This window comes from Mastigoproctus giganteus, chromosome 9 (assembly GCF_048544385.1).
Source record: "Mastigoproctus giganteus isolate SK-2022 chromosome 9, ASM4854438v1, whole genome shotgun sequence".
NCBI classification, from domain to species: domain Eukaryota; kingdom Metazoa; phylum Arthropoda; class Arachnida; order Uropygi; family Thelyphonidae; genus Mastigoproctus; species Mastigoproctus giganteus.
The window spans coordinates 182,903,741-182,924,915 of record NC_143583.1 but is presented as its reverse complement, the minus strand read 5'-3'; the positions used below and the strand labels follow the sequence as shown (position 1 = coordinate 182,924,915).

The following is a 21,175-nucleotide window of genomic DNA, read 5'->3' as shown; positions in this document are numbered from 1 at the left end:
ATAATTTTGCTCGCTTCCGACTGGGTCCCGTTTCCTCAAACAGTTTGAAAACTGCAACATGGTTTTTCAGAATGGTTGACACACACTACTTCGATTTATTTTTTTTTGACATACTACAGCGATTTCTTTTTTTTGACATACTACAGCAATTTCTTTTTTTTTTAACACTGCGATTTACGTTATTAAGCACTTCCACTTTTTCACACTATACTCAAGGATTTCCTCTTAGACGCTGTAAGGTTACTTGCACAGCAGTTAAAACAAAGCTGAAATTAGGGACCACTTGTAGGTACCATGTAAACAGAGACAGGTGAAATTTATTGAGTGTGGATGACTCATTTCTTCAAAACAACAGATGAATTTCCGAGATAAAGGAAAATCACTCTCTCCTAATTCTCTAATAGGATGCTTACGATAGAAAATAGGTTGACCAGAGTCAATGCCCCTGTCGGGAATATGCCTTAATCTTTGTGAATGGCTGTGGAAAGCTGACCAGTGGAACTTCTCGGAGTAATAGGGTTTAAGTAGTGTAAAGTGTTTAGCATCAAATGGCACCAGCAGTTCCCCTATCTCCATGTAGTTTTAATTGTCATGTGATACAGTACACTGTAAAGGCCAGAGAGTGTGTGGATCTTATGGTGTGTGTCATGTACTGTTGTTCTTCTGGTCTATTAGTTGCTGGGCCCATAACTGGACCCAACGTTGCCCACACTTAAGCTTTGGGGGGGGGGGGGGTTGACCAGGTACACCAGTTTTAGATTTTACTCTGGATTTTGATGTTTTCATTTTGACGTGTGGGGCATACGCAGTGTAAGTTGACAGGAGGGAGAGAGAGAGAGAGAGAGAGAGAGAGAGAGAGAGAGAGAGAGAGAGAGAGAGAGAGACTGAAGGCTGGGGGGAGAAGTAGAAGTAAGGGGTCGATAGGTGAGGTGATTCCTGCAGTGGTCAGTAGGACATGCCTATGTCTCACCAGAGGGAAAGGGGGGTCAGAGATCAAGTTCCCCCCTCACCATGGGTGTGGATTGAAAGGTACCTCGCAAGGGCAGAGTACAGATCGCCAAGTGGCTATCGCAGCAAGACTGCAGGTATGGTCCTTGTTGGTGGTGTCAGGTCCAGGAGAGTAGTGTCCAATGATGGAGTCTTTCATGAGACTAGTGAGTTCTGTCCTTGTATCATTTGCATGCGTGATAGTCATTTTTGTCAACAGCACAGCTGCTGGGCAGGTTGTCATGTCAGATCTTAAGTGTCTTGTCCATGGTGTCACTCTCACTCAGTTGTTTTGAGGGTGCTGCTCTGCTACATTTCGTTGGTGGTTCAGTGCTGCATTCTCAGCTTTTCTCCTTGAGAAAATGTCTTGAGCATATTTTGTGAATGCCTTGTATTCCTTGTAGGAATCTAGGAGGTATTGCTCCTGATTTTGTGAGATGAAGGTCAATCTGGTTATAAGCATTCCATGCAGGTCCTCATTGTGGGCACTGATGCATTACATGGAACCAGCTTTTGACCTCCCCTTCCCACAAGTGCACAGCAGACCATTGCTAATTCCTAGTGCAGCGAAATTTCCCGTTGAAAGGGCTGCGACCTGTTAGGAGGAAGGTAGGAGCCAGTCCCGGTTGAAACCAAGTTGGTAATTTCGGGTAAATGTTTTCTATATATGACACAAAGGTCGAGGCCGCCCATCTATTTTGCCATTCCAGCTGAGGGTGCTTTTGCAGTCTCTTTTCTACCGTCCTGCCATTTGTCGGCTCAGTTGTGAATCCACAGAATATCATTTGAATTCCTTTTGTAATAGTAATACAGTAGACCCTGCCTGACAATTTCCAGGTCCAGGGGTAAGGTCCCAGCAATTACTTGGAGAGCTTCCGTGCCCACCGTGTTGCAAGCTCGGGTCACTGTGAGAAGGACTGTCCAGTGAGTTGAATCTAGTATCCTCTTATTTGCAGCTATGGTGGTTTTATGATACCAAATTGCTTCCGCATAAGTAATCATCAGAATGAATGTGGTTTTATAATATAGAGAGAGAGGACTCTCCTTTTTAGGCCCCATTTTCAGTGGGTTGACCCTTGCAACGATACCAGAATATTTTCTTATTTTGATCCTCGTTCGGGTGAGATGAGGTTTAAATGACAGTTTGGTATCGAACACTACTCCGAGGTATGTCATTTCGGTGGAGAATTTGATGGTGGTTCCATTTATTTTTATCTGAGGGGCCTCCTTTTTCTGAGGGCTCCTTTCAGAAGGATGGAAGTTGTCTTTTCCGATGAGATATACAGAAAGTTTTCCTCCGTCCACATTCAAAGTATGTCCAGGGCATCATTTGCTTGGTCTTCCAATCGGACACGAGAGTCAGCCATCACAGTTAGATTCAGGTCTTCGGCGAAAGCCTGAGAATGGACCTGTCCCAGGTCAATGTGCAGGAATCGTTGAATACCACGTTCCAAACCAGTGGGCCGAGAAACGGCCCCTGCGGACATCCTCTGTGAACTGTTCTGGTTACTCTCTGGTATGGAGTTACAACCTGAATGGCCCTCTGTGACAGATATGCTTTTATTACACTATATAAATTGGCCAGAATTTTGGCTTCTCTAAGTCTGCCCAGGATGCTCAACCGCCAAAGGGAGTCGAATGCCCCAGCGAAGTCAGCAGTAATAGCCAAGAAATATTTTTCTGGCACTGTTCCACAGCAGTGAGTAGGCTCCTCATGACATTCATGGTTGATAAGTCAGGTTTTAAAGCCATACTGGTTGGTTGATTCCAATTTGGCAGCAGAGCAGTAGTGCTGGATCCAGGTATATAGCAGTTGTTCCAGTAATTTGCTTAATACCATCAGAAGGGCAATCGGTTGGTAAGAGTTTGGCAGCTGTGGGTCTTTAGTCGGGTTCTTCGGGATTAATTTCACTGTGGCTGTTCTCCAGTGTATAAGTAGTAAAATGTAGAGTGTTGTTGTCATACAGCACCAAGGGTTTCCCCCATCTCTGCATTGCTTACATTGTAGTAGGTGAACCAGTTCGCTGGGAAATGCCAGAGATTTAAAAGTGTGTAGGAACTGTTCATGTGCCGTTGTTCATCTGGTTATTTAGCCGCTGGGCCCTGCTGAGGCTCAAGATGTTGCCCCACTTACCCCCCATGGAGATATACCAGAACCCAGTAGTCTTAGTTTCACTCTGGCAGGTCCTGGCGCATAATTTCCTGAGATTTCGGCGGCTATATAAGTAGTATATAGCCACTATATAAGTCGTATAGGTTTCACTTCTTTTTAGCTATTATTGACCCACTACTGGGCAAAGGCCTCTCCCAAATTTTTCCATCTTTTTCTATCTCGTGCCATGGTTGGCCAGTTTCCTCCTGCAGGTTTTTACAGGCATCATTAAATTGTAAAATGTTTTAGCTCTTAATTTGCGGAATTAAAACCTTCAGCTATTAAAAGCTAAAGGAATTAATGCTTAATCCTTTAGCTCTTAATTCATGCTTTCTATAACACAACCTTTATTGCATAAAGGACAGAGGTGCGAACAATGTGTACCCAGGTCTTTCAAAATCAGTTCGTTGTACAGAAACTATTTTCAATGTAATGACTAGGGGGAAATCAAAAAAAGTTTGTTACATAGAAAATTTCGCTATGTGGAAGTTCGTTAAAGAGAGGTCCGACTGTATATAAATCTCCAAAATAAATTAAATGAGGAAGGTATAATTTTACTGGTAGTATAAACAAGAGTTAACGGTCACAAATATAACAAATATAAAATCTAAAAAAAAAATAATAAATTCATAAAAGTCTGGATCTCATTAAGTTTATCATCAGACAGCAGCTTGTTCAGTACACTACCTTGATTCCTATACGGAACAAATCATAGTGGTAAGCTAGTTAAGTGTTAGTATTAGCAGACTGACAATGAAGCAGCTTACATAGGCATCTGCCAAAATAAAACATTTTAAATATAACTCATTAATTTTCCTGTTGCTTCTAAGTATATCATCAATCCCACTTTAAATCTTGATGAACTTCTCATAATACTGTGGCATTGTATTTCAACAGTCAGTCATTCTGTGGATAAAGGCAAAACGTTTATATCTATTTTGCAGTTACCATTTTTCACCTTAAATTTGTCCCTTTGCATTTGTCACCTGAAGAAAGAGTAACAACTTGCTCTTTAACAGTAGCCGCAGGCAGAGGTGAAGGTGATTCTTGCACAACTTCTATTAGAATAAGTAGCAACCTGGAGGAGGGGTGTTGGGGGTTTCAGGGACAGATGGCAGTCATCGTGAAATAGGTGGGTATATGGGATGTGTTAGGGTGACTAGGAATAGGAGCATGTATGCTTGCATGTATACCAATGCTAGAAGTATAGTAAATAAATTTGATGAATTTGAAGTGTTGGTCAAGACATCAAAGGCGGATATTGTAGGGATAGTAGAGACGTGGTGTCACACAGATATAAGGAATGCAGAACTGGAATTTGGGGAGTACAATGTGTACAGAAAGGATAGACAGGATAGAAAGGGAGGAGGTGTTATGCTGTTAATTAAGAAAAACATAAAAAGAAGTGCACCCAGTTGATATAGATGAACGGTGCACTGTTGAGTCAGTTTGGTGTGACATAAGCACAGCGAAAGCAAAAATAAGAGTAGGAGTGTGTTATAGGCCTATAGACTCGAATGAGTACAATGAACAATTGTACAGAGAAATAGAGTGGGCTAGTAAATCAGAATGTCTTATTATGGGGGATTTTAACTTCCCAGATATTGACTGGAACTTGTGGGTTGGTCACTCACAAACTAGCCAGACTTTTGTGGATTTATTGGTTGATTGTTTTCTGCAGCAGCATGTTCAAGAGGCAACCAGAGAGAGTAATACTCTTGATCTGGTAATCAGCAGTGATCATTTGTGTATTAAGAATTTGCAGATAAAGGAACCACTAGGTGGCAGTGATCACAGTGTACTGATGTGGGATTTACTTAAAAATTTAATTACCATCAGGGGTAAAGGAAAGGGTTTTTGCTTCCGTAAAGGTGAGTACAGTGGTCTCAGAAAGTTTTTAAATTCTGTACAGTGGGATCAACTGACGATGTTACCAACAGTAAATTCTAAGTGGGAAGCATCAAGGAATTAATCGTGGATGCTACTAAAAGTTTCATACCTATTAAGAAATATTGTTCAAGGTTTAGGTCTAAATGGTTATTTAATGAACTAATGAGACTCGTAACAGAGAAGAAAAATGCATGGGATGCATATAAATTATCAAGCGACTCAGAAGCCTATGGCAGATATAAGCTAGTCTGTAATCAGGTCACAAAGGAGGTTAGGCAGGCGAAGGCAGATTACGAGAAATCCTTGGCAAAAGATGCTAAGAAAAACAGCAAGGATTTCTTTACTTATATAAACTCTAAAAGGAAGGGGATGAATCTGATTGGTCCACTTGACATTGATGGTTTGACTGTTGATGATCCTGCTCAGATAGCGAACAAACTGAATGAATATTTTGCATCTACATTCACACATGAGGAATTATTAAGGTTTGAAAATGGCAGAAGGTTATCAAATTGTAGCAGGATACTTAATGATTTTGTAATAACTGAGAGCAAAGTGGAGGAGAAATTGTTGAAGTTAAACATAAGAAAAGCACCTGGGGTGGATGGGATCTATCCAGTTATATTAAAGGAGGTGGCAAAGCAACTAAGCAAACTGTTAACCATAATTATGAGAGCATCCTTGGACTCAGGGGAGGTTTTCACTGACTGGAGATGTGCAAATGTATCCTCACTTCACAAAGGGGGATCGAAGGGTGACACGAGTAATTACAGAACAGTTTGTTTAACTTCTGTTCCGGGTAAAATAATGGAGCCACTGGTTAAAGATGCATTGCAGGATCATCTAGACAAGACTGCAGCAATAATTCAGACACAGCATGGGTTTGTTAAGGGAAAGTCTTGTCTGACAAATTTGATAGGACATTATGATATGGTTACAAAGGAACTGGATGCAAAAAATAATTTTGATATCATATATTTGGATTTCAGGAAAGCTTTTGACACTGTTGCGCATGGAAGACTATTGTACAAATTGGAGCAGAATGGTATTAATGGTAAGTTGCTACAATGGATAAAAGGATGGTTAAGTGGGAGAAGACAGAGGGTGGTAATCAATGGGTGCTGCTCTTCGTGGACTAATGTTATTAGTGGAGTCCCACAGGGTTCGGTGTTGGGTCCACTTTTTTTTTTTTCTATATTTATCAATGATATTGATGAAGGTATATCAGGCTTAGTGTCGAAGTTTGCAGATGATGGCAGGGTTGTTAATGACAGTAATGGCAGTGTGCTACTGCAACAGGATCTTCAAAATTTGGGCAGATGGGCTAAGAAGTGGCAACTGAAGTTTTACCTTGACAAATGCGAAGTACTGCATATGGGTAGAAGTAACCCCAGAGAAACGTACTAACTGTGTGGTACTTAAACTTAAGGTGGTAGAAAATGAAAAAAGGCCTGAGAGTAATTGTGCAGTCAGATATGAAGTTTTCTGAGCAATGCAGACAGACTGCCAGGGCAGGTCATGGGGTTTTGTCAATGATATATAGGAATTTTGCTAGCAGGGAAAAGGGTTTTTTTTTTTTTTTTTTTTTTGATTTGGTAGTTGTTGTCACATCGGCTTCTGTGGCCATATTGCACCTCCCAAGGTTTTTTGCAGTACTTTGATCCAAGCCCGAGGCGGGAATCGAACCCGCGACCTTTGGGTTACCGGGCAGGTACTTTACCCACTCGGCTAGCCCGGTCGGCAGGGAAAAGGAGGTGATTGTCCATCTGTATAAGGCAATGGTCCAACCAAGCCTTGAGTACTGCGTACAGGTGTGGAGGCCTCATTTTAGAAAGGATGTAGATTTGCTTGAGCATGTACAGAGGAGAAGGGCAACAAGATTGGTGAGGGGAATGAAGGGATCCTTTTACCAAGAAAGGCTTAAGTTCTGCAAATTGCAATGGCTGGAGACCAAGCACCTGCGCGGTGATCTGAATGTGGTGTATAAGGCCTTGAATGGGTTGAGCACGCTGAATTCTGATGGGATCCTTCCACTTGTTCAGATTACCAACCTAAGGGGGCATAAATTCAAATTAAGAAAAGACAGATGTAGAATAGACGTGCGGAAATTTGCCTTTAGCCAGTGGGTGGTTAATTGCTGGAACAAACTTCCATCTGTCGTTGTGGAAGTCGATAGGTTAAATAAATTTAAAGAGGAACTGGACAGGCATTTGGAGGGAATGGAATCACTTGTTTCTTGCCTCACATGCCACTACTACTTCCTCAGAGTCTGGTGTATCAAATCCTTTCAAAGCCATAAATACCTTAAATAAATACTTGCATGAGCTCATAAAGCCTCGCTTTTATGCATAATAAAAAGCAGAGTTATACAGCTTGTATCATTCTTATACAGTAGAATGTCGGTTATCTGGAATATCAGTTATCCGGAATAATTTGAAAGGCTGATTTTTTTCTTCTTTTTTTTTTATTAATGTAGTAGTACTTGTGACAAATGTTTATTATGTTATGAGAGTTTTTCTATTTGTTTTTTTAATTCATATATCTGGTGACATGTTGGATTAGGAAACCACAAGTAATAGTTTACTCATTCACTTCTGTGAACCCAATTTTCCATGGCATATTACATGTTTAGTTTAGCTCTAGATTCGATAAGAATAATATTAGCCTGAACTGTGCAATTTATTTTTCTCAATTTTTTACAGTAAAATGTCAACAAAAAGAAACATCACAAAAATGGGCATAAAAACAGGAAGAAAGCGATATAATCAAAATGATATTGTTAAGGAACTTGAGATTTAGTAGCAAAAAAAAAAAAGTTACAACAAACGATCAAACATTATTTTAAAAAATTACTTTAAAATTTTTCTACATAAAATTTGCAGTAAAATACCTATCTGAATATACACTGCCCTACCATTAATGTCTGGACACCTGCCTTTAGACAAAAAAACTCTTTTATTGTGTCGATTGATATTTTGTGCCGAAACCTTTTGGTTTCATGACTGCCTTCAATCTTTGCATCATACTCTCATCATACTAGCAATAAAGTACATGACATGCATTAAATAAACAATACATCAATGATCTTGTAACAATGTGCCATTTACAGGTCTATCATGCATGCTGAAAATTGTTTTACACATGCATCATTCCATTATATCTTTATACCTATGGGAAAATCAGTTCCAATTTACAAAAAAGTTTCTACTTATCTTTGCATCATACTAGCTTTTTATAAATGTCAGGTGATATGTTCAAACACTCGGATTTTAAAGCAGCCACCAGTTCGGCCTTGTTCTTTGGGCGATCTTGATTTGCACGTACCTGATGATCCTGTACATCCCAAAGATGCTTGATAGGGTTCAGATCAGTACTCTAGGCTGGCCAATCCAACTTTTCTAAACCCATGTCCTCAAACCACTCTGTTACGACTCCGAGCAGTATAGCATAGCACATTGTCTTGGCCCAAGCCAAACCGTGAAAGAAGCCCCATACCATGACATTGCTTCCACCAAACTTCATTGTTGGGAGGATGCAATCAGGAAGAAACTGTTCCCTTGGCATTTGCCACACCCAGGAACAGCCATCATCTCGACTCCTCCATCCACAGGATTGTTTCCACCTCTCTACAGGCCAGGATTATCGATTCTGTTGAACTGTTGAGGTAATTCTGTTGAATGTGTCATCTTGCATCCCCACTTTTGCAATTGTCTGTTTGCAGCCCGGTGTGCATATTTATAACAGATTCTGTGACTTGTTGCATGCATAGGACCTGTTTCTCCATCCATGGAGGGGTGTCCAGATATTAATGGTAGGACAGTGCATACATGTGTAAATGTGCAAATTTTTATTTGTAAGTTATTATTATTAATTTTTTAGTTAAATAAATTCATTTTTTTCACGATATTTAAAGTCTTTCTTTTACCTTACGTTTGATTATCCGGAAAAGTTGATTATCTGGAAGAGGTCTGACATTAATTATTCTGGATAACTGATGCGCTACCGTATTATGAAGTAAGTCACCAAAACTTACCTTGCGATTTGCACTTAAAATAAACAGTGCTTCTACTTTGATGGCTGTTTCAGAAATTTTCATGATTGGTGGGTCATAATCAGTTTTGGAATTGTAGCAAATTTAGTATGCTTTTCGTTACAGAATTGAGTAAAAAAATATATATATTTACTTTTCATTTATAGTGATCTTGCAAATCATAAACATTTGTTCTTGAAAACATTTGTTCTTACAAAAAAGTAGAAACTTTTTTGTGAATTGGAACTGATTTTCCCATAGGTATAAAGATATAATGGAATGATGCATGTGTAAAACAAATTTTCAGCATGCATGATAGACCTGTAAATGGCACATTGTTACAAGATCATTGATGTATTGTTTATTTAATGCATGTCATGTACTTTATTGTATAGATAAATAAATATATAAGTACTCTGTGTATATGTCAGGTCAATTGACCTTGCATGACTATAAAGATATTACCATAATTTCTACAAGAGCATTTCTGTCTGTCTGTCTGTGTGCATGCGTGTGTCTTCATTTGAATCTGATTGTTGTAATTAATTTTTTATACTTTTGTTTTCTTATGTACTGCCTGTTGTGTGCAAAATAAAGTTCTATATTTATAAAAAAAGCCTCTCCAAATCTTATTTGTTGCCTATTTCTGTGTTAATAATGCCTGTCCTTTCCTACCCAATATATACTATTTACAGCCTCCTGCTTAATAGTATATATATATATATATATATATATATATAGGGTGTCTCAAAAATATTGGTACAAACGTTTAGGGGAGGTAGGTAACGTCTAAAGGAATGTGAATCGCATAGGAACCCATAACTGGAAACGTCACGGAAAGTAGTAGCAGAGGCACAAGAAGCAGAAATGACACAAGACAGTAATTAGTGGCAAACATTTATTTGACATAATATTAACAATGGAGTACGAGATGGATGCATTTCATGATGTTACAACAGATGCTCGAAGGTTCCACCATGAGACGCGATGCATGCGTGACACGGATGCAGCATGGATTGGCGGACACGGTCGAGCACACCTGGAGTGTCTTTGACAGTAGCAGCAGCAGCGCAGACGAGTCTCGCCACGAGATCCATTTTCATCTCCACAGGCGATTCATACACAATAGATTTGAGGGGCCCTCCCACAGAAAGAAATTAAGGCTTGATAAATCAGGTGAGCGTGGGGGCCAGGCAACGGGTCCACCACGGCCAATCCATCGACGCCCAAAAACGCCTGTTCAAAAGGTCACGAACACATCTTCCATAATGGGCAGGCGCCCCGTCATGTTGAAACCAAATGTTGCGTCTCTCACATTTGCTGGAACATCGTCAAGTAACCCTGGTAGAACTTGTTCAAGAAAGATCCGATATTTAGCGGAGTTCATGCGAGATGGTAACAGGTATGGGCCAACTAAGCAGTCACCGACCATACCTGCCCACACATTTATTGTGAAGCGATGTTGCGCCGCATGGGAGGGCCGCACACCGTGTGGGCTCTCTGCTAATCCATACACTAGGTGCATGTCTGCCAACTCACAGTTCGTATATCGATGCATGCTCTTCGTGTGGCGACTACTATTTGAATGAGTAAACCAGAAATTTTCCCTCTTGCGAACTGATGAACAGTGCCGTGTACCGACTTACGGTGACGTTTTCGGTTATGGGTTCCTATGCAATTCACATTCCTCTAGATGTTACCTACCTCCCCTAAACGTTTGTACCAATATTTTTGAGACACCCTGTATATATATATATATATGTTTGTAGGTAGAGAGGAAAGGAATGGAATAGGTAATGGTGAAAGGCTAATGGAACTGAAAATGTAACTACGGAGAACAAGGAAGGGAAAGAAAGTAATAAGACATATTTAATGCTGCGTATACTATGATTTCAATGCCTTGTTCAAGGGTAAGCCACTGAAATCAAAGGAAAAACAGCAAGAAGTAAGGCCTCTGTTTCTGACATGAAATATATGCAGCATGTGGTAGATTTGAAAAGCCGGTGTAGAAGATAAGGGTTAAATTTAAAACATTTAAATTATAAGGCATATGTATATTTCATGGCTGACCTGACAGAGGTTGGTGCATTATAGCCTTAGTTGCTAATGTGCAATAAAACCCAACAACCAACCAACCAACCTGACAGAGGCAGAATGCAAAGAGAAAGGTTAAAATGAAAGAGGATAACTTACAGAGGTAGAGTTTGTACATGACTGAGGGGAGAGAGAGAGAGAGAGAGAGAGAGAGAGAGAGAGAGAGAGAGAGAGAAGGTCCGTACTGTAGTGGAGAGTCACAAAAAAGTTTCAAATAAGTCTGATCTAAAGTATTTATAGTATACACTAGTAACCCCGTTTGTAAGAAATCGGAAACAGTAAGTTAAGGAAATAATTAAAATTAAAATACACTAGATAAAATATTCTCTAGTAAATTAAATTAAAATTACAATTACGAATGTATATTGTGGGTAGGTATTAAACACATGAATTAGTACATCCCACGATAGAAAGGAATAACAAGCTTAAAAAGTAGCAGTAAATAGTTGTTTGTTTAGGCGAGAAACGTGTGTTACAGCAAAAAAGGAGCATCTCGATATTGTGTTCGGTAAACTAATGGCTCACGAGAAATAAAAATATAGAATAGTAGGAGAGCATAAAGAATACGGAAATAGATCATGCTTGGGCAATTCGTGGTTGCGATTTCTGTTCCTATAGTAGGACCCCGAACATAGTTCTGCGAGTATACTTCTAGTGTATATATATAATTAGGAGTTAAGTGTGGTGTATAAAAAATTAAGACATATAAGAAATAATAAAAAATAGTAAGACTAAAAATAAAAATACTCCTTGGGTAACCAATCGGTGGGTACAAGTTTTCTAAGTTGTAAGACACCAAAGAGGCTAGGAGTATAATAGCTCCATTTCATTTGGAGTATAATAGTATAGTATTTCACATGGAGTATAATAGCTCCATTTCACACATAATTTGTGTAATGAATCAACTTTTTATGTTTGATAATAAGGAGTGATTTTTTGATATGCTAATACAGTTAGGCAGTATGAAACTGTTTGTCTAGAACAGTGGTGGCGAACCTATGACACGTGGGTCAGATACTGACCCACGAAGGCTTTGTAAGTAACCCACGCGCACGCGTTTATTGTAATATTGGCCTACTTTTTTTAATTAGAACAGAGAGAAAAGATAATCGAAAATATTAAACAATTATAAAATATAAATATGTAATGTCAGATTTATAAAAAAAAAATAAATAAAAATAAACAGAATGATTCACAAACAAGTGTTTTAAAAACTTTTTTGACTCCGAAAAATAACATTACAGCTGCTAGTTTTCAAGTAACCCATTGCATTGCTCGCCATGGGAAACCTCTTTCAGAAGGAGTTTGTAAAACAAGCATTTTTAGAATGTAGTTCTACTGTTTTCAGATTTTAAGGAAAAAGATTCGATTATAAAGCGTATAAATGAGTTACCAATAAGTCGCAATACTATTAAAGATCGAGTAATAGAATTAGAAATAAATATTTCTTCTCAAATACATAACGACTTAAAGTCTGTAGAAATGTATTCGATTGCTTTAGATGAGAGTACTGATGTAAATGGTTATGCGCAACAGCAGTTTTTGCTCGATATAATGCAGGCAATATAATGAAAGAAGAGTTAATAAAACTAATAACATTGAAAGGAAGGCGTACCGGTCTTGATATTTTTAAAGAATTTGATAATGCATTTTTAAAAAAATGGAAATTGACCTACAAAAAATTGTTTTTGGAACAACACACGGTGCTCACAATATGGTGGGAAAAAAACATTGGTTTTATTCAGCAGCTTAAGCAAAATATTAGAGACATTCTCTGATAGAATTTCGTTGTATAATACACCAGCAAGTTGTATGTGCGAAGCAAGGTTTAAAAACATTTTCTAATGTAATGCCAGTTGTAATTAAAGTTATTAACTTTATAAATGGTCTTAATAAGCGAGAATTTGCACAATTATTAGAGGAAATTGAGTGCCAATATTCTTGGATTTTGACGTAAAACAATGTTCGATGGCTCAGTTGCAGCCAAGTTCTTAATCGGTTTGTCATTTTATTAGACGAAATAAAGCTCTTTTTGAATGAAAAAAAGAATAGTTATGACGAATTTTCAAATATAAATTGGCTAAATGATTTAATGTTCTTATGTGATATCACTCAGCATTTCAATGAACTGAATAAAAAACTTCAGGGACATGGACAAATTGCATTAATGATGTTTGAAAATATCAAAATATTTATGAAAAAACTTGACATCTTTATTAAAGATTTGGAAATGAGCACCATGAAATATTTCCTCAATTACAAAAACATTTTCAAAACACTAAAGATTTTGAAAATATTCTTGACATTCAAGAAAATGCAATTAAAATATATTTAACCATTTTGCAAAAAATAAGACAAGCTTTCCATGAGAGATATAATCAATTTAAAAGTTTGGAAAATACATTTCGCTTTATTTTATGTCCACATAAAGCAGAGTACGATACAATGCAGCTAAACGATTTTATGTGGCTAGGTATCACTAACTTAGAAATGGAATTAATTGAATTCCAAAGCAGCATAGTGTGGAAAAATAAATTTGAAAATTTGATTTTCGAAGTAGAAGGAAAAATTTCAGAAAGTAATGCAGCTAGGCCTAATGAAGATCCCACACTAAAAGTTGAAAATATTATATTAAACGCATGGTATTCTTTACCGAACAATTTTTCATGTATGAGGAAACTGGCTAACGCTCTTCTCACAATGTTCGGGTCCACATATTCATGTGAAAAATTGTTTTCCTCAATGAATTTTGTTAAATCTTCCAACAGGAATAAACTTGGAAATGAATTGACTGCAAAATGTATTAAAGTAATGAACACGAAGTATGTACCTAATATTAAGAAACTGTCTGAAAGTAAGCAACAACAAATTTCGCATTAAATATACTTTTATCAACTTTATTACACATACTGTATCTGTAATTATGTTAATTATTAATGAAGAATATTTCAAAATAAAGGCTTTTTCTTTTATTCCTTGCTCATTCAAATACTTTGTGCAGAGGCAATACTGGTCATGATGTCACCTGGTGCAGTACAAGGTATCAAATCAAGCTTCGATATTTACTTTTTTTTTTAGCTCTTCACTTGCAAAAGTTAAAGTTATAAATCAAAAAGGAAACTAAAACCTTTTTTGGATTATTTCAAAAGTGAGAACCAAAAAGATTCAACTATCAACTTGATCTCTTAACAAATTGTTTGATAGTGACAAATGGGCCTGGAGTACTGGGGTCCATAGTTTAATGATTTTTCAAATAGATATTTACAGTATACCCAGTATAAAATAAAATATAAGTATAAATTCAGTAGCTTTCGGAACACGCGTCCCTTTATCAACTGACAAATTTGAATACATTACAAGCAAAGTGTGGCACGTTACTCATGCGTCATTGTTGTAGCACGGACGTGTGCTGCCTTATGCCAGTGATCATCCATCAATAAAACGGTTGTCTCTAGGATGGGATGTATACGCATGCCTTTCTGGCGATTTAATGCCTTAGGGTTGTTTATTATGTTTAGTGACTCTAGCCATAGGCGGTGGCGAAAGTGTCGCGCGTGGTCCACTATTTCAAAGTCGCGCTTGGGGTCAAGATCGTGGTTGGTAGCCCAAAAATGTTCTGCAAGTGCGGACTGGTCAGTTTCGGCAAGCCGGATTGCTCTGTCGTGTTCCGTGAGGCGATCCTGGAGACGTCTCGATGTCTCACCTACGTAGCAACTGTTACAGGCCGTGTGAAGGCGGACCTAACCAGATGCGGTTATCCATCCCATGTACTAAACAGATGCTTGTTACAGGCACAAGAACTTACTTCCAACCCAAGACCTCCGAAGCAAGTCGGCATATCATCCGCCTACATTCCGTACTATCCAGGAGTGTCAGGACGTATCTCGAAGATCCTGAGAAGTTACAACATCAAATGTGTGCAATTACCAGGTAGGAACCTACGTTCACTTGTCTCCAGTGTGAAGACCCCTGTCACACCTGTCTTACGCAGCAATGTAGTGTACCGTATCACCTGTAGGGCCTGTAACAGTTGCTACGTAGGTGAGACATTGAGACGTCTCCAGGATCGCCTCACGGAACACGACAGAGCAATCCGGCTTGCCGAAACTGACCAGTCCGTGCTTGCAGAACATTTTTGGGCTACCAACCACGATCTTGACCCCAAGCGCGACTTTGAGATAGTGGACCACGCGCGACACTTTCGCCACCGCCTATGGCTAGAGTCACTAAACATAATAAACAACCCTAAGGCATTAAATCGCCAGAAAGGCATGCGTATACATCCCATCCTAGAGACAACCGTTTTATTGATGGATGATCACTGGCGTAAGGCAGCACACGTCCGTGCTACAACAATGACGCATGAGTAACGTGCCACACTTTGCTTGTAATGTATTCAAATTTGTCAGTTGATAAAGGGACGCGTGTTCCGAAAGCTACTGAATTTATACTTATATTTTATTTTATACTGGGTATACTGTAAATATCTATTTGAAAAATCATTAAATTGTTTGATGTTTCCAAATAATTGGCATCCTTTTTACCCCCCCCCCCCTTTCTAATTGAGACTACTAACTTATGACTCACGGGCTAGTATTTTAAAAAAGAAATAAAAAATAATTGACCCACTCTTCAAAAAGGTTCGCCATCACTGGTCTAGAAGTTTATTATAGAGATTTCTGATATTTTTAACTATCAATTTTTTGCTATTGCATATAATGGCTATCCTGATACATTGAGATAGAATGATATTAAAATGCCAGTGTGTGAAGTTAAATACATTGAAGTTGAAAGCTTCACATTTATTTTATATGTTGACTGTGGTCTGAGAGTTATTAAGATCTATACATAAATCAAGGTAGTTTTCTGCAAGGTTATTATTATTATTGGGTTTTTTTCGGAGTGAGTTCTTCAGGTATATATTGGCGAGGTCTTGTAGGAAATTGGGGCAATTTGCTACAAATGAATTGTCTATGTATCTAAACATCCAGATTTCTGGAGGTAGTCAAGTTTCAGACCAGTATAGGTAGAGATTGGCAATGATACAACTAGCAGGGCTACCCTTAGGGGTACCCATAGTTTTTTGGTAAACTGTTTTACCATCAAAAATGTAATTTGAATTGTTCCAATATGTTGGTTTGCTGTCTATTATATGTTTTTATTTATTGTACAGATTGTTTAGGACAGACTTCAAACTAGCTTGATTAATACTGGTGAATAGACTATGGAAGTCAAAGATTTGTATGTGGGATATATTGCCATTATGCAAGGCTTCTGAAACAGAGACATTGTTGGTGATAATCCTACTGTCATGTAGGAAGTTCATGATGGGTTTCAGTAACTGTTCTAAAGTCTTAACAGGTTTATGTGCATGACTGCTCTTACACGAAGTAATAAATCTGAAGCCTATTGGGTTCTTATGAAACGTGTGATTGATATGTAAGGAAAACTACAATTATAATATTAAGTTTTAATTTTTTGTTGATAGCTATTAACTTTTTTGTTATGATATTGCAGTTAATGGTCACAGGCTTGTATGTTTCACTAGAATTGAGTTCAGAATTTAATATGCAAGTAAAAAGATTTACATATGAAAGCATAGGTGTTGGCAGCTTTTCAACTGTAGTAATGAGAAACTGGTTATGCATCTCGGATAACTGTTTTTTAAGGTTGTAGATATTGCAGTTGATAGTGGTAGGAAAATCCACGTGATATTAAAGCTTTATAATTATTGATTAATTTGACGACACAGTATTTATCCACATACGGAAAGCTTCAATAGGTGTGTTTTTTTTGTAAGCTAGCATGAAGCAGTAGTTAAGGAGGTCCTGATATAGCTGCTGTTTGAATGTGGTTAGGCTGTTTTTTGTATACAATCTGAATTTGTAACCATAAGAAAGAATCTTTCTCAGATCCTGGTAAGGTATTATCCCAAGTTACCAGTTATTATTAAAAAAAATGTCCGTGATGGGGGTTAATATAAGGCTGTGATTCTGTATGATTTGATTTGGCAAATGCATCTGTTGGTGTCCGGTTGAAATTTATCCATATTGGTAGCTAGGGATTTGTAATTACAGGCAAGAAGACCAAATGGTTTAGTCTATCTGTATCTATTATAGTATTGGCAGGTACTAATCATGCAGTTGTCAGTTGGAAGACGAAGAAAGACGTTGCAGTAGTTAAAGGTAGTCACGGGTTTTAATTTCAGAAGAGGGGACTTTAAACACTCTAAGATGCTATATGGCAGGGGTGGCCAACAAGTCGATTGTGGCTTTAATTTCAGTCGATCACGACGAATTTTAAATATATATAAAAAATAGATTAGTCAAAATCTAAATGTTATTATTATTATGTGCCCCACTGTATACGCTTATTACAAATCTGTTGAACCACATGACCACTCTTGTCGCTGCGCAGCCACTAGGCTTGTCTAGTGAAAATTCACTCAATTATGTTGAGGAGAGCGTAGTGTATGTGTCGAATTCTTATTTGGCTTACTTAATATTAATAACTGGGTACTTATATGTTAATTTAATACCCTTTGATTTAAAATGAATACTAAGAAAAAGAGTAAAAAGTATAATTTTCATCAAGAGTGGGAACTAGAATACTTTTTTGTAATGATAAAAGAAAAATGTTGTTATTTGATTTGCAATGCTTCTGTGGCTATACCCAAAAAAGGAAATTTAGAAAGACACTTCAAAGCGCTCCATGGTAAATACCAATCGGATTTTTCGCCTAATAGTGACATTAGAAAAAATAAATTAAAAGAACTTAAATCCAGATTATTCGCACAACAAAATTTCTTCGTGACACCTAATTTACAATCTAAAGCAGTAACTGTAACATCATTTAAAGTGAGTCATTTCTTGCAAAAAAATGCAAACCATTTTCTGATGGTCAATTCATCAAAGACGCATTTTTAGAAATAACAGGTTCTCTTTTTGAAAATTTTAAGAGCAAAAATGGAATTAAAAGTGCCCTTCAAGATCTGCAATTGTCTTGAAATACTGTGATGTGACACATCGAAAAAATGAGTAAAAATGTGAGCAAACAATTGCGTGCTCATATTGCTAATTGTGTGTCCTTTTCTCTATAACAGAAGTCAGTGATATAGCTCAATTGCTCTTTCTTATTTGTATGGTTTTCGATGATTCTGCCACTAGAGAACTGCTGGGTATGGTTTCATTAAAAGAAAGAACTAGAGGTCTTGATATATTTAACGCCTTCAAAAATTTTATTGAAAAAATTAAATTACCACTATTTAAGCTCGTATCAATAACAAAGATGGAGCTAAATGACAGGGCATCTTAACGGATTCATCGCATTGTGCCAAAAGGATGATGAACTCCCAGATTTTTTGAGTTACCACTGTATCATCCACCAAAAAGTGTTAGCCAGAAAAAGATTAAATACTAAAAGTATTTCAAAATCGTGAATTCCATCAGAGAATAATCTCTTAAAAGGACTCTGTTCAAAATGCACCTCGATGAAAAAATGAACCAGATCTGATATTACACACAGATGTGAAGTGGCTAAGTCAGAGTAAGTTTCTACAGATTTCTAAATTTGCTGAATAAAATTTTAAAATTTGTCAATCAAAGTGGAGATGATTATCAGCATCTGCAAGATACAGTGTGGTTGTGTGAGCTGGCTTTTTTGGCAGAATTAATGTGATGAGTGGGGTTTCACATGGTTTGTGTTGGGGCTGGTATTCTTTTTAATATTTATTAATAATATTGCTGTAGGAATTGAAGTTCAGTGCATAATTTTCTGTGACACAGTTGGCATTCTATTCAAGAAGATCTAGATTAACTAAACAGATGTACTGAAAAGGTTCAACCCATCTGTTTAGTTTATTAAACCTCAAGTCAGGTTTAATATTGATAAATGTAAGCGTGACACATTTGGATAGCACCAAACTCAAGGTGAGTGATAAGGGAAAAGACACAAAGGTAATTGAATGTTGGGCATTGCAAATGGCTGCCACAACAGCCCACAAGGTTCTCCTAGTGATATACAGGAATGTGTTTAGCGGAGCATTTATATAAGGCAATGGTTGGGCCACATCCAGAATACCAGATAGTTTGAATAAATTTAAAGGTTTGTACAAAATGGTTAACTATACAGAAAATATCAAAGTTGATGCTTTATAACTTGTCTGATTTTCAAGCGTTCTCTTCAAATGATCAAGATAGTCATTCACTGTTTTTTAGTGTGTCAGATAATGCATTTTTCAAGATTAATTTGTGTGTGTGTGTGTGTGTGTGGCATTTTGTAAAATTTAGACTGTTGCTTTGCATGGAATTCTATCAGATAAATTTTTATTTTTATTCATTTAGGACTGTTGCACAAGAACTCTCTGAAAATATTTTAACTATGGTTGGCAACTGTAGCATCCTTCTTAATAAACCTCGTCAGCCCCCACCTGGAGTTGTCAAAACGCCACGTGGATTAGAACCAGCTTTTTCTGCTGCTGCAATTAATGTACCAACTAGTTCAGTAAGAAGCTTATTTTATTTTTTATTTTTTTTGTATATGCTATTCTAAGTAAAATTGGAATATATTGTTAGCATTGTATTGAAATTGATTGATACTTTAATTGCAACTAGTCTGCAGTTTACTTGCACTAAAATGTGTACAAGATCTTATATGATTATCTGCTAGTAGAGTTACACTATACAGAGCAACCTTACAAATTCTAATGTCGCTAATTTGGTTCTCTATAATTCAGACTGCCTTATTTTTTATATGTATATTTATCAGAATAAATATTTTTCCTAAACGAGAATTTAATGATGCTGTTCTTCTTTGAGAGTGGATTTATGGTTACTTTTAAAAAAATAATAATAATAAAATAAAATAACCAATCAAAAAGAAAAATGAAATGCAAATGAAAACATTGAGACATTTTTATTATTTTAGATGATGCATTTGCAAATTAAATTTTATGAAGCACTGGTATAAGTGCCTCTTCTTACCACCCAGTACCATAGTTCACATACAATCTGTGGATCAAAGGAATACTTAGCTGGAAATGTTTGTATCAAACGAAAGTTTCATATTGATTCTGAAAGTGAGTGGGATATGAAGACAAAAGATAGTGAATGGTATTAAAAATTTTAATATTAAAAGTGCTATTTACTTCCTGTTTGCAAGTCGGAACAGAGTAATGCAAAATACCGTGAGTGTATGGAAAAGCTGTTAAATGATGGTTACGTTCTTTATTAAGATGGTCAGAATGTGTTTTACAAAGGGTGAAGATAATATTAATTTGGAGGATGTAAGAACATAGTTAGGATGGGATGAGCCAGATGTTGCCAGAAATGGCAACATAATTTCAAAGAGAAAAATCTGCAGGTAAAGCTGGAAGTGAAGAAAATAAAACTTGGCGGAGGAAGTATTGATACATATTTGTATATTCTGTTGCGGAATGCAAAAAAATATACTCTATTAGAAATGAATGATGTTATGAAATGGCAATACAGTAGCGCCTTTACTCAAGAGAAAATTTAAGATTTCTTCTAAAAGGGAAATACTAGTAGGAGGAACTACCTATATTTGATTAAATTATATTATTATTGTTATGTTTAATTTTAATTCTGTGTTCAGTTTTATTTTGAATATTGTTATGATTAGTAGTAGTAATGGCAAATGATGCAAGAAAGCAAACTTATACAGCATTAGTCAAAAAAAAAGCAGCACTTCCCATTTTACCTGTCCATCTCCTGTAGCAGTTTATCTAGTTCTTCCTTGGATTTATTCAAACTGACCATCTCTACAAAGCTAGATGGAGATTTGTTCCTGCAATCAACGACCATCAGGTTGAGGTAGGGTGGTTGCAGGTCAGATGTGTGGAAATTTGCCTTCAGCCTGATGGCAAATTTCCACACATCTGACCTGCAATCACCCTACCTCAATTTGAATTTATGTCCCATCATATTAGTCTGATCAAGAGCTCACTCCACTCAATCCATTCACTGCCTCAAATACTTCAAACATATCTCCTAACAGGTGCCTAG

General features: G+C 37.2%; 1 protein-coding gene across 6 annotated transcripts in view; it reads left to right on the top strand.

Moving 5' to 3' along the window:
* Not1 (CCR4-NOT transcription complex subunit 1) overlaps positions 1 to 21,175 on the top strand; it is a 710,948-nt gene that overhangs the window by 250,554 nt on the left and 439,219 nt on the right. For all 6 annotated transcript variants that reach the window (XM_090381951.1, XM_090381950.1, XM_090381952.1 and 3 more), the window contains one exon: positions 19,496 to 19,655. In XM_090381951.1, the coding sequence (XP_090238077.1) occupies positions 19,496 to 19,655 (160 nt within the window). The remainder of the gene's footprint in view (positions 1 to 19,495; positions 19,656 to 21,175) is intronic.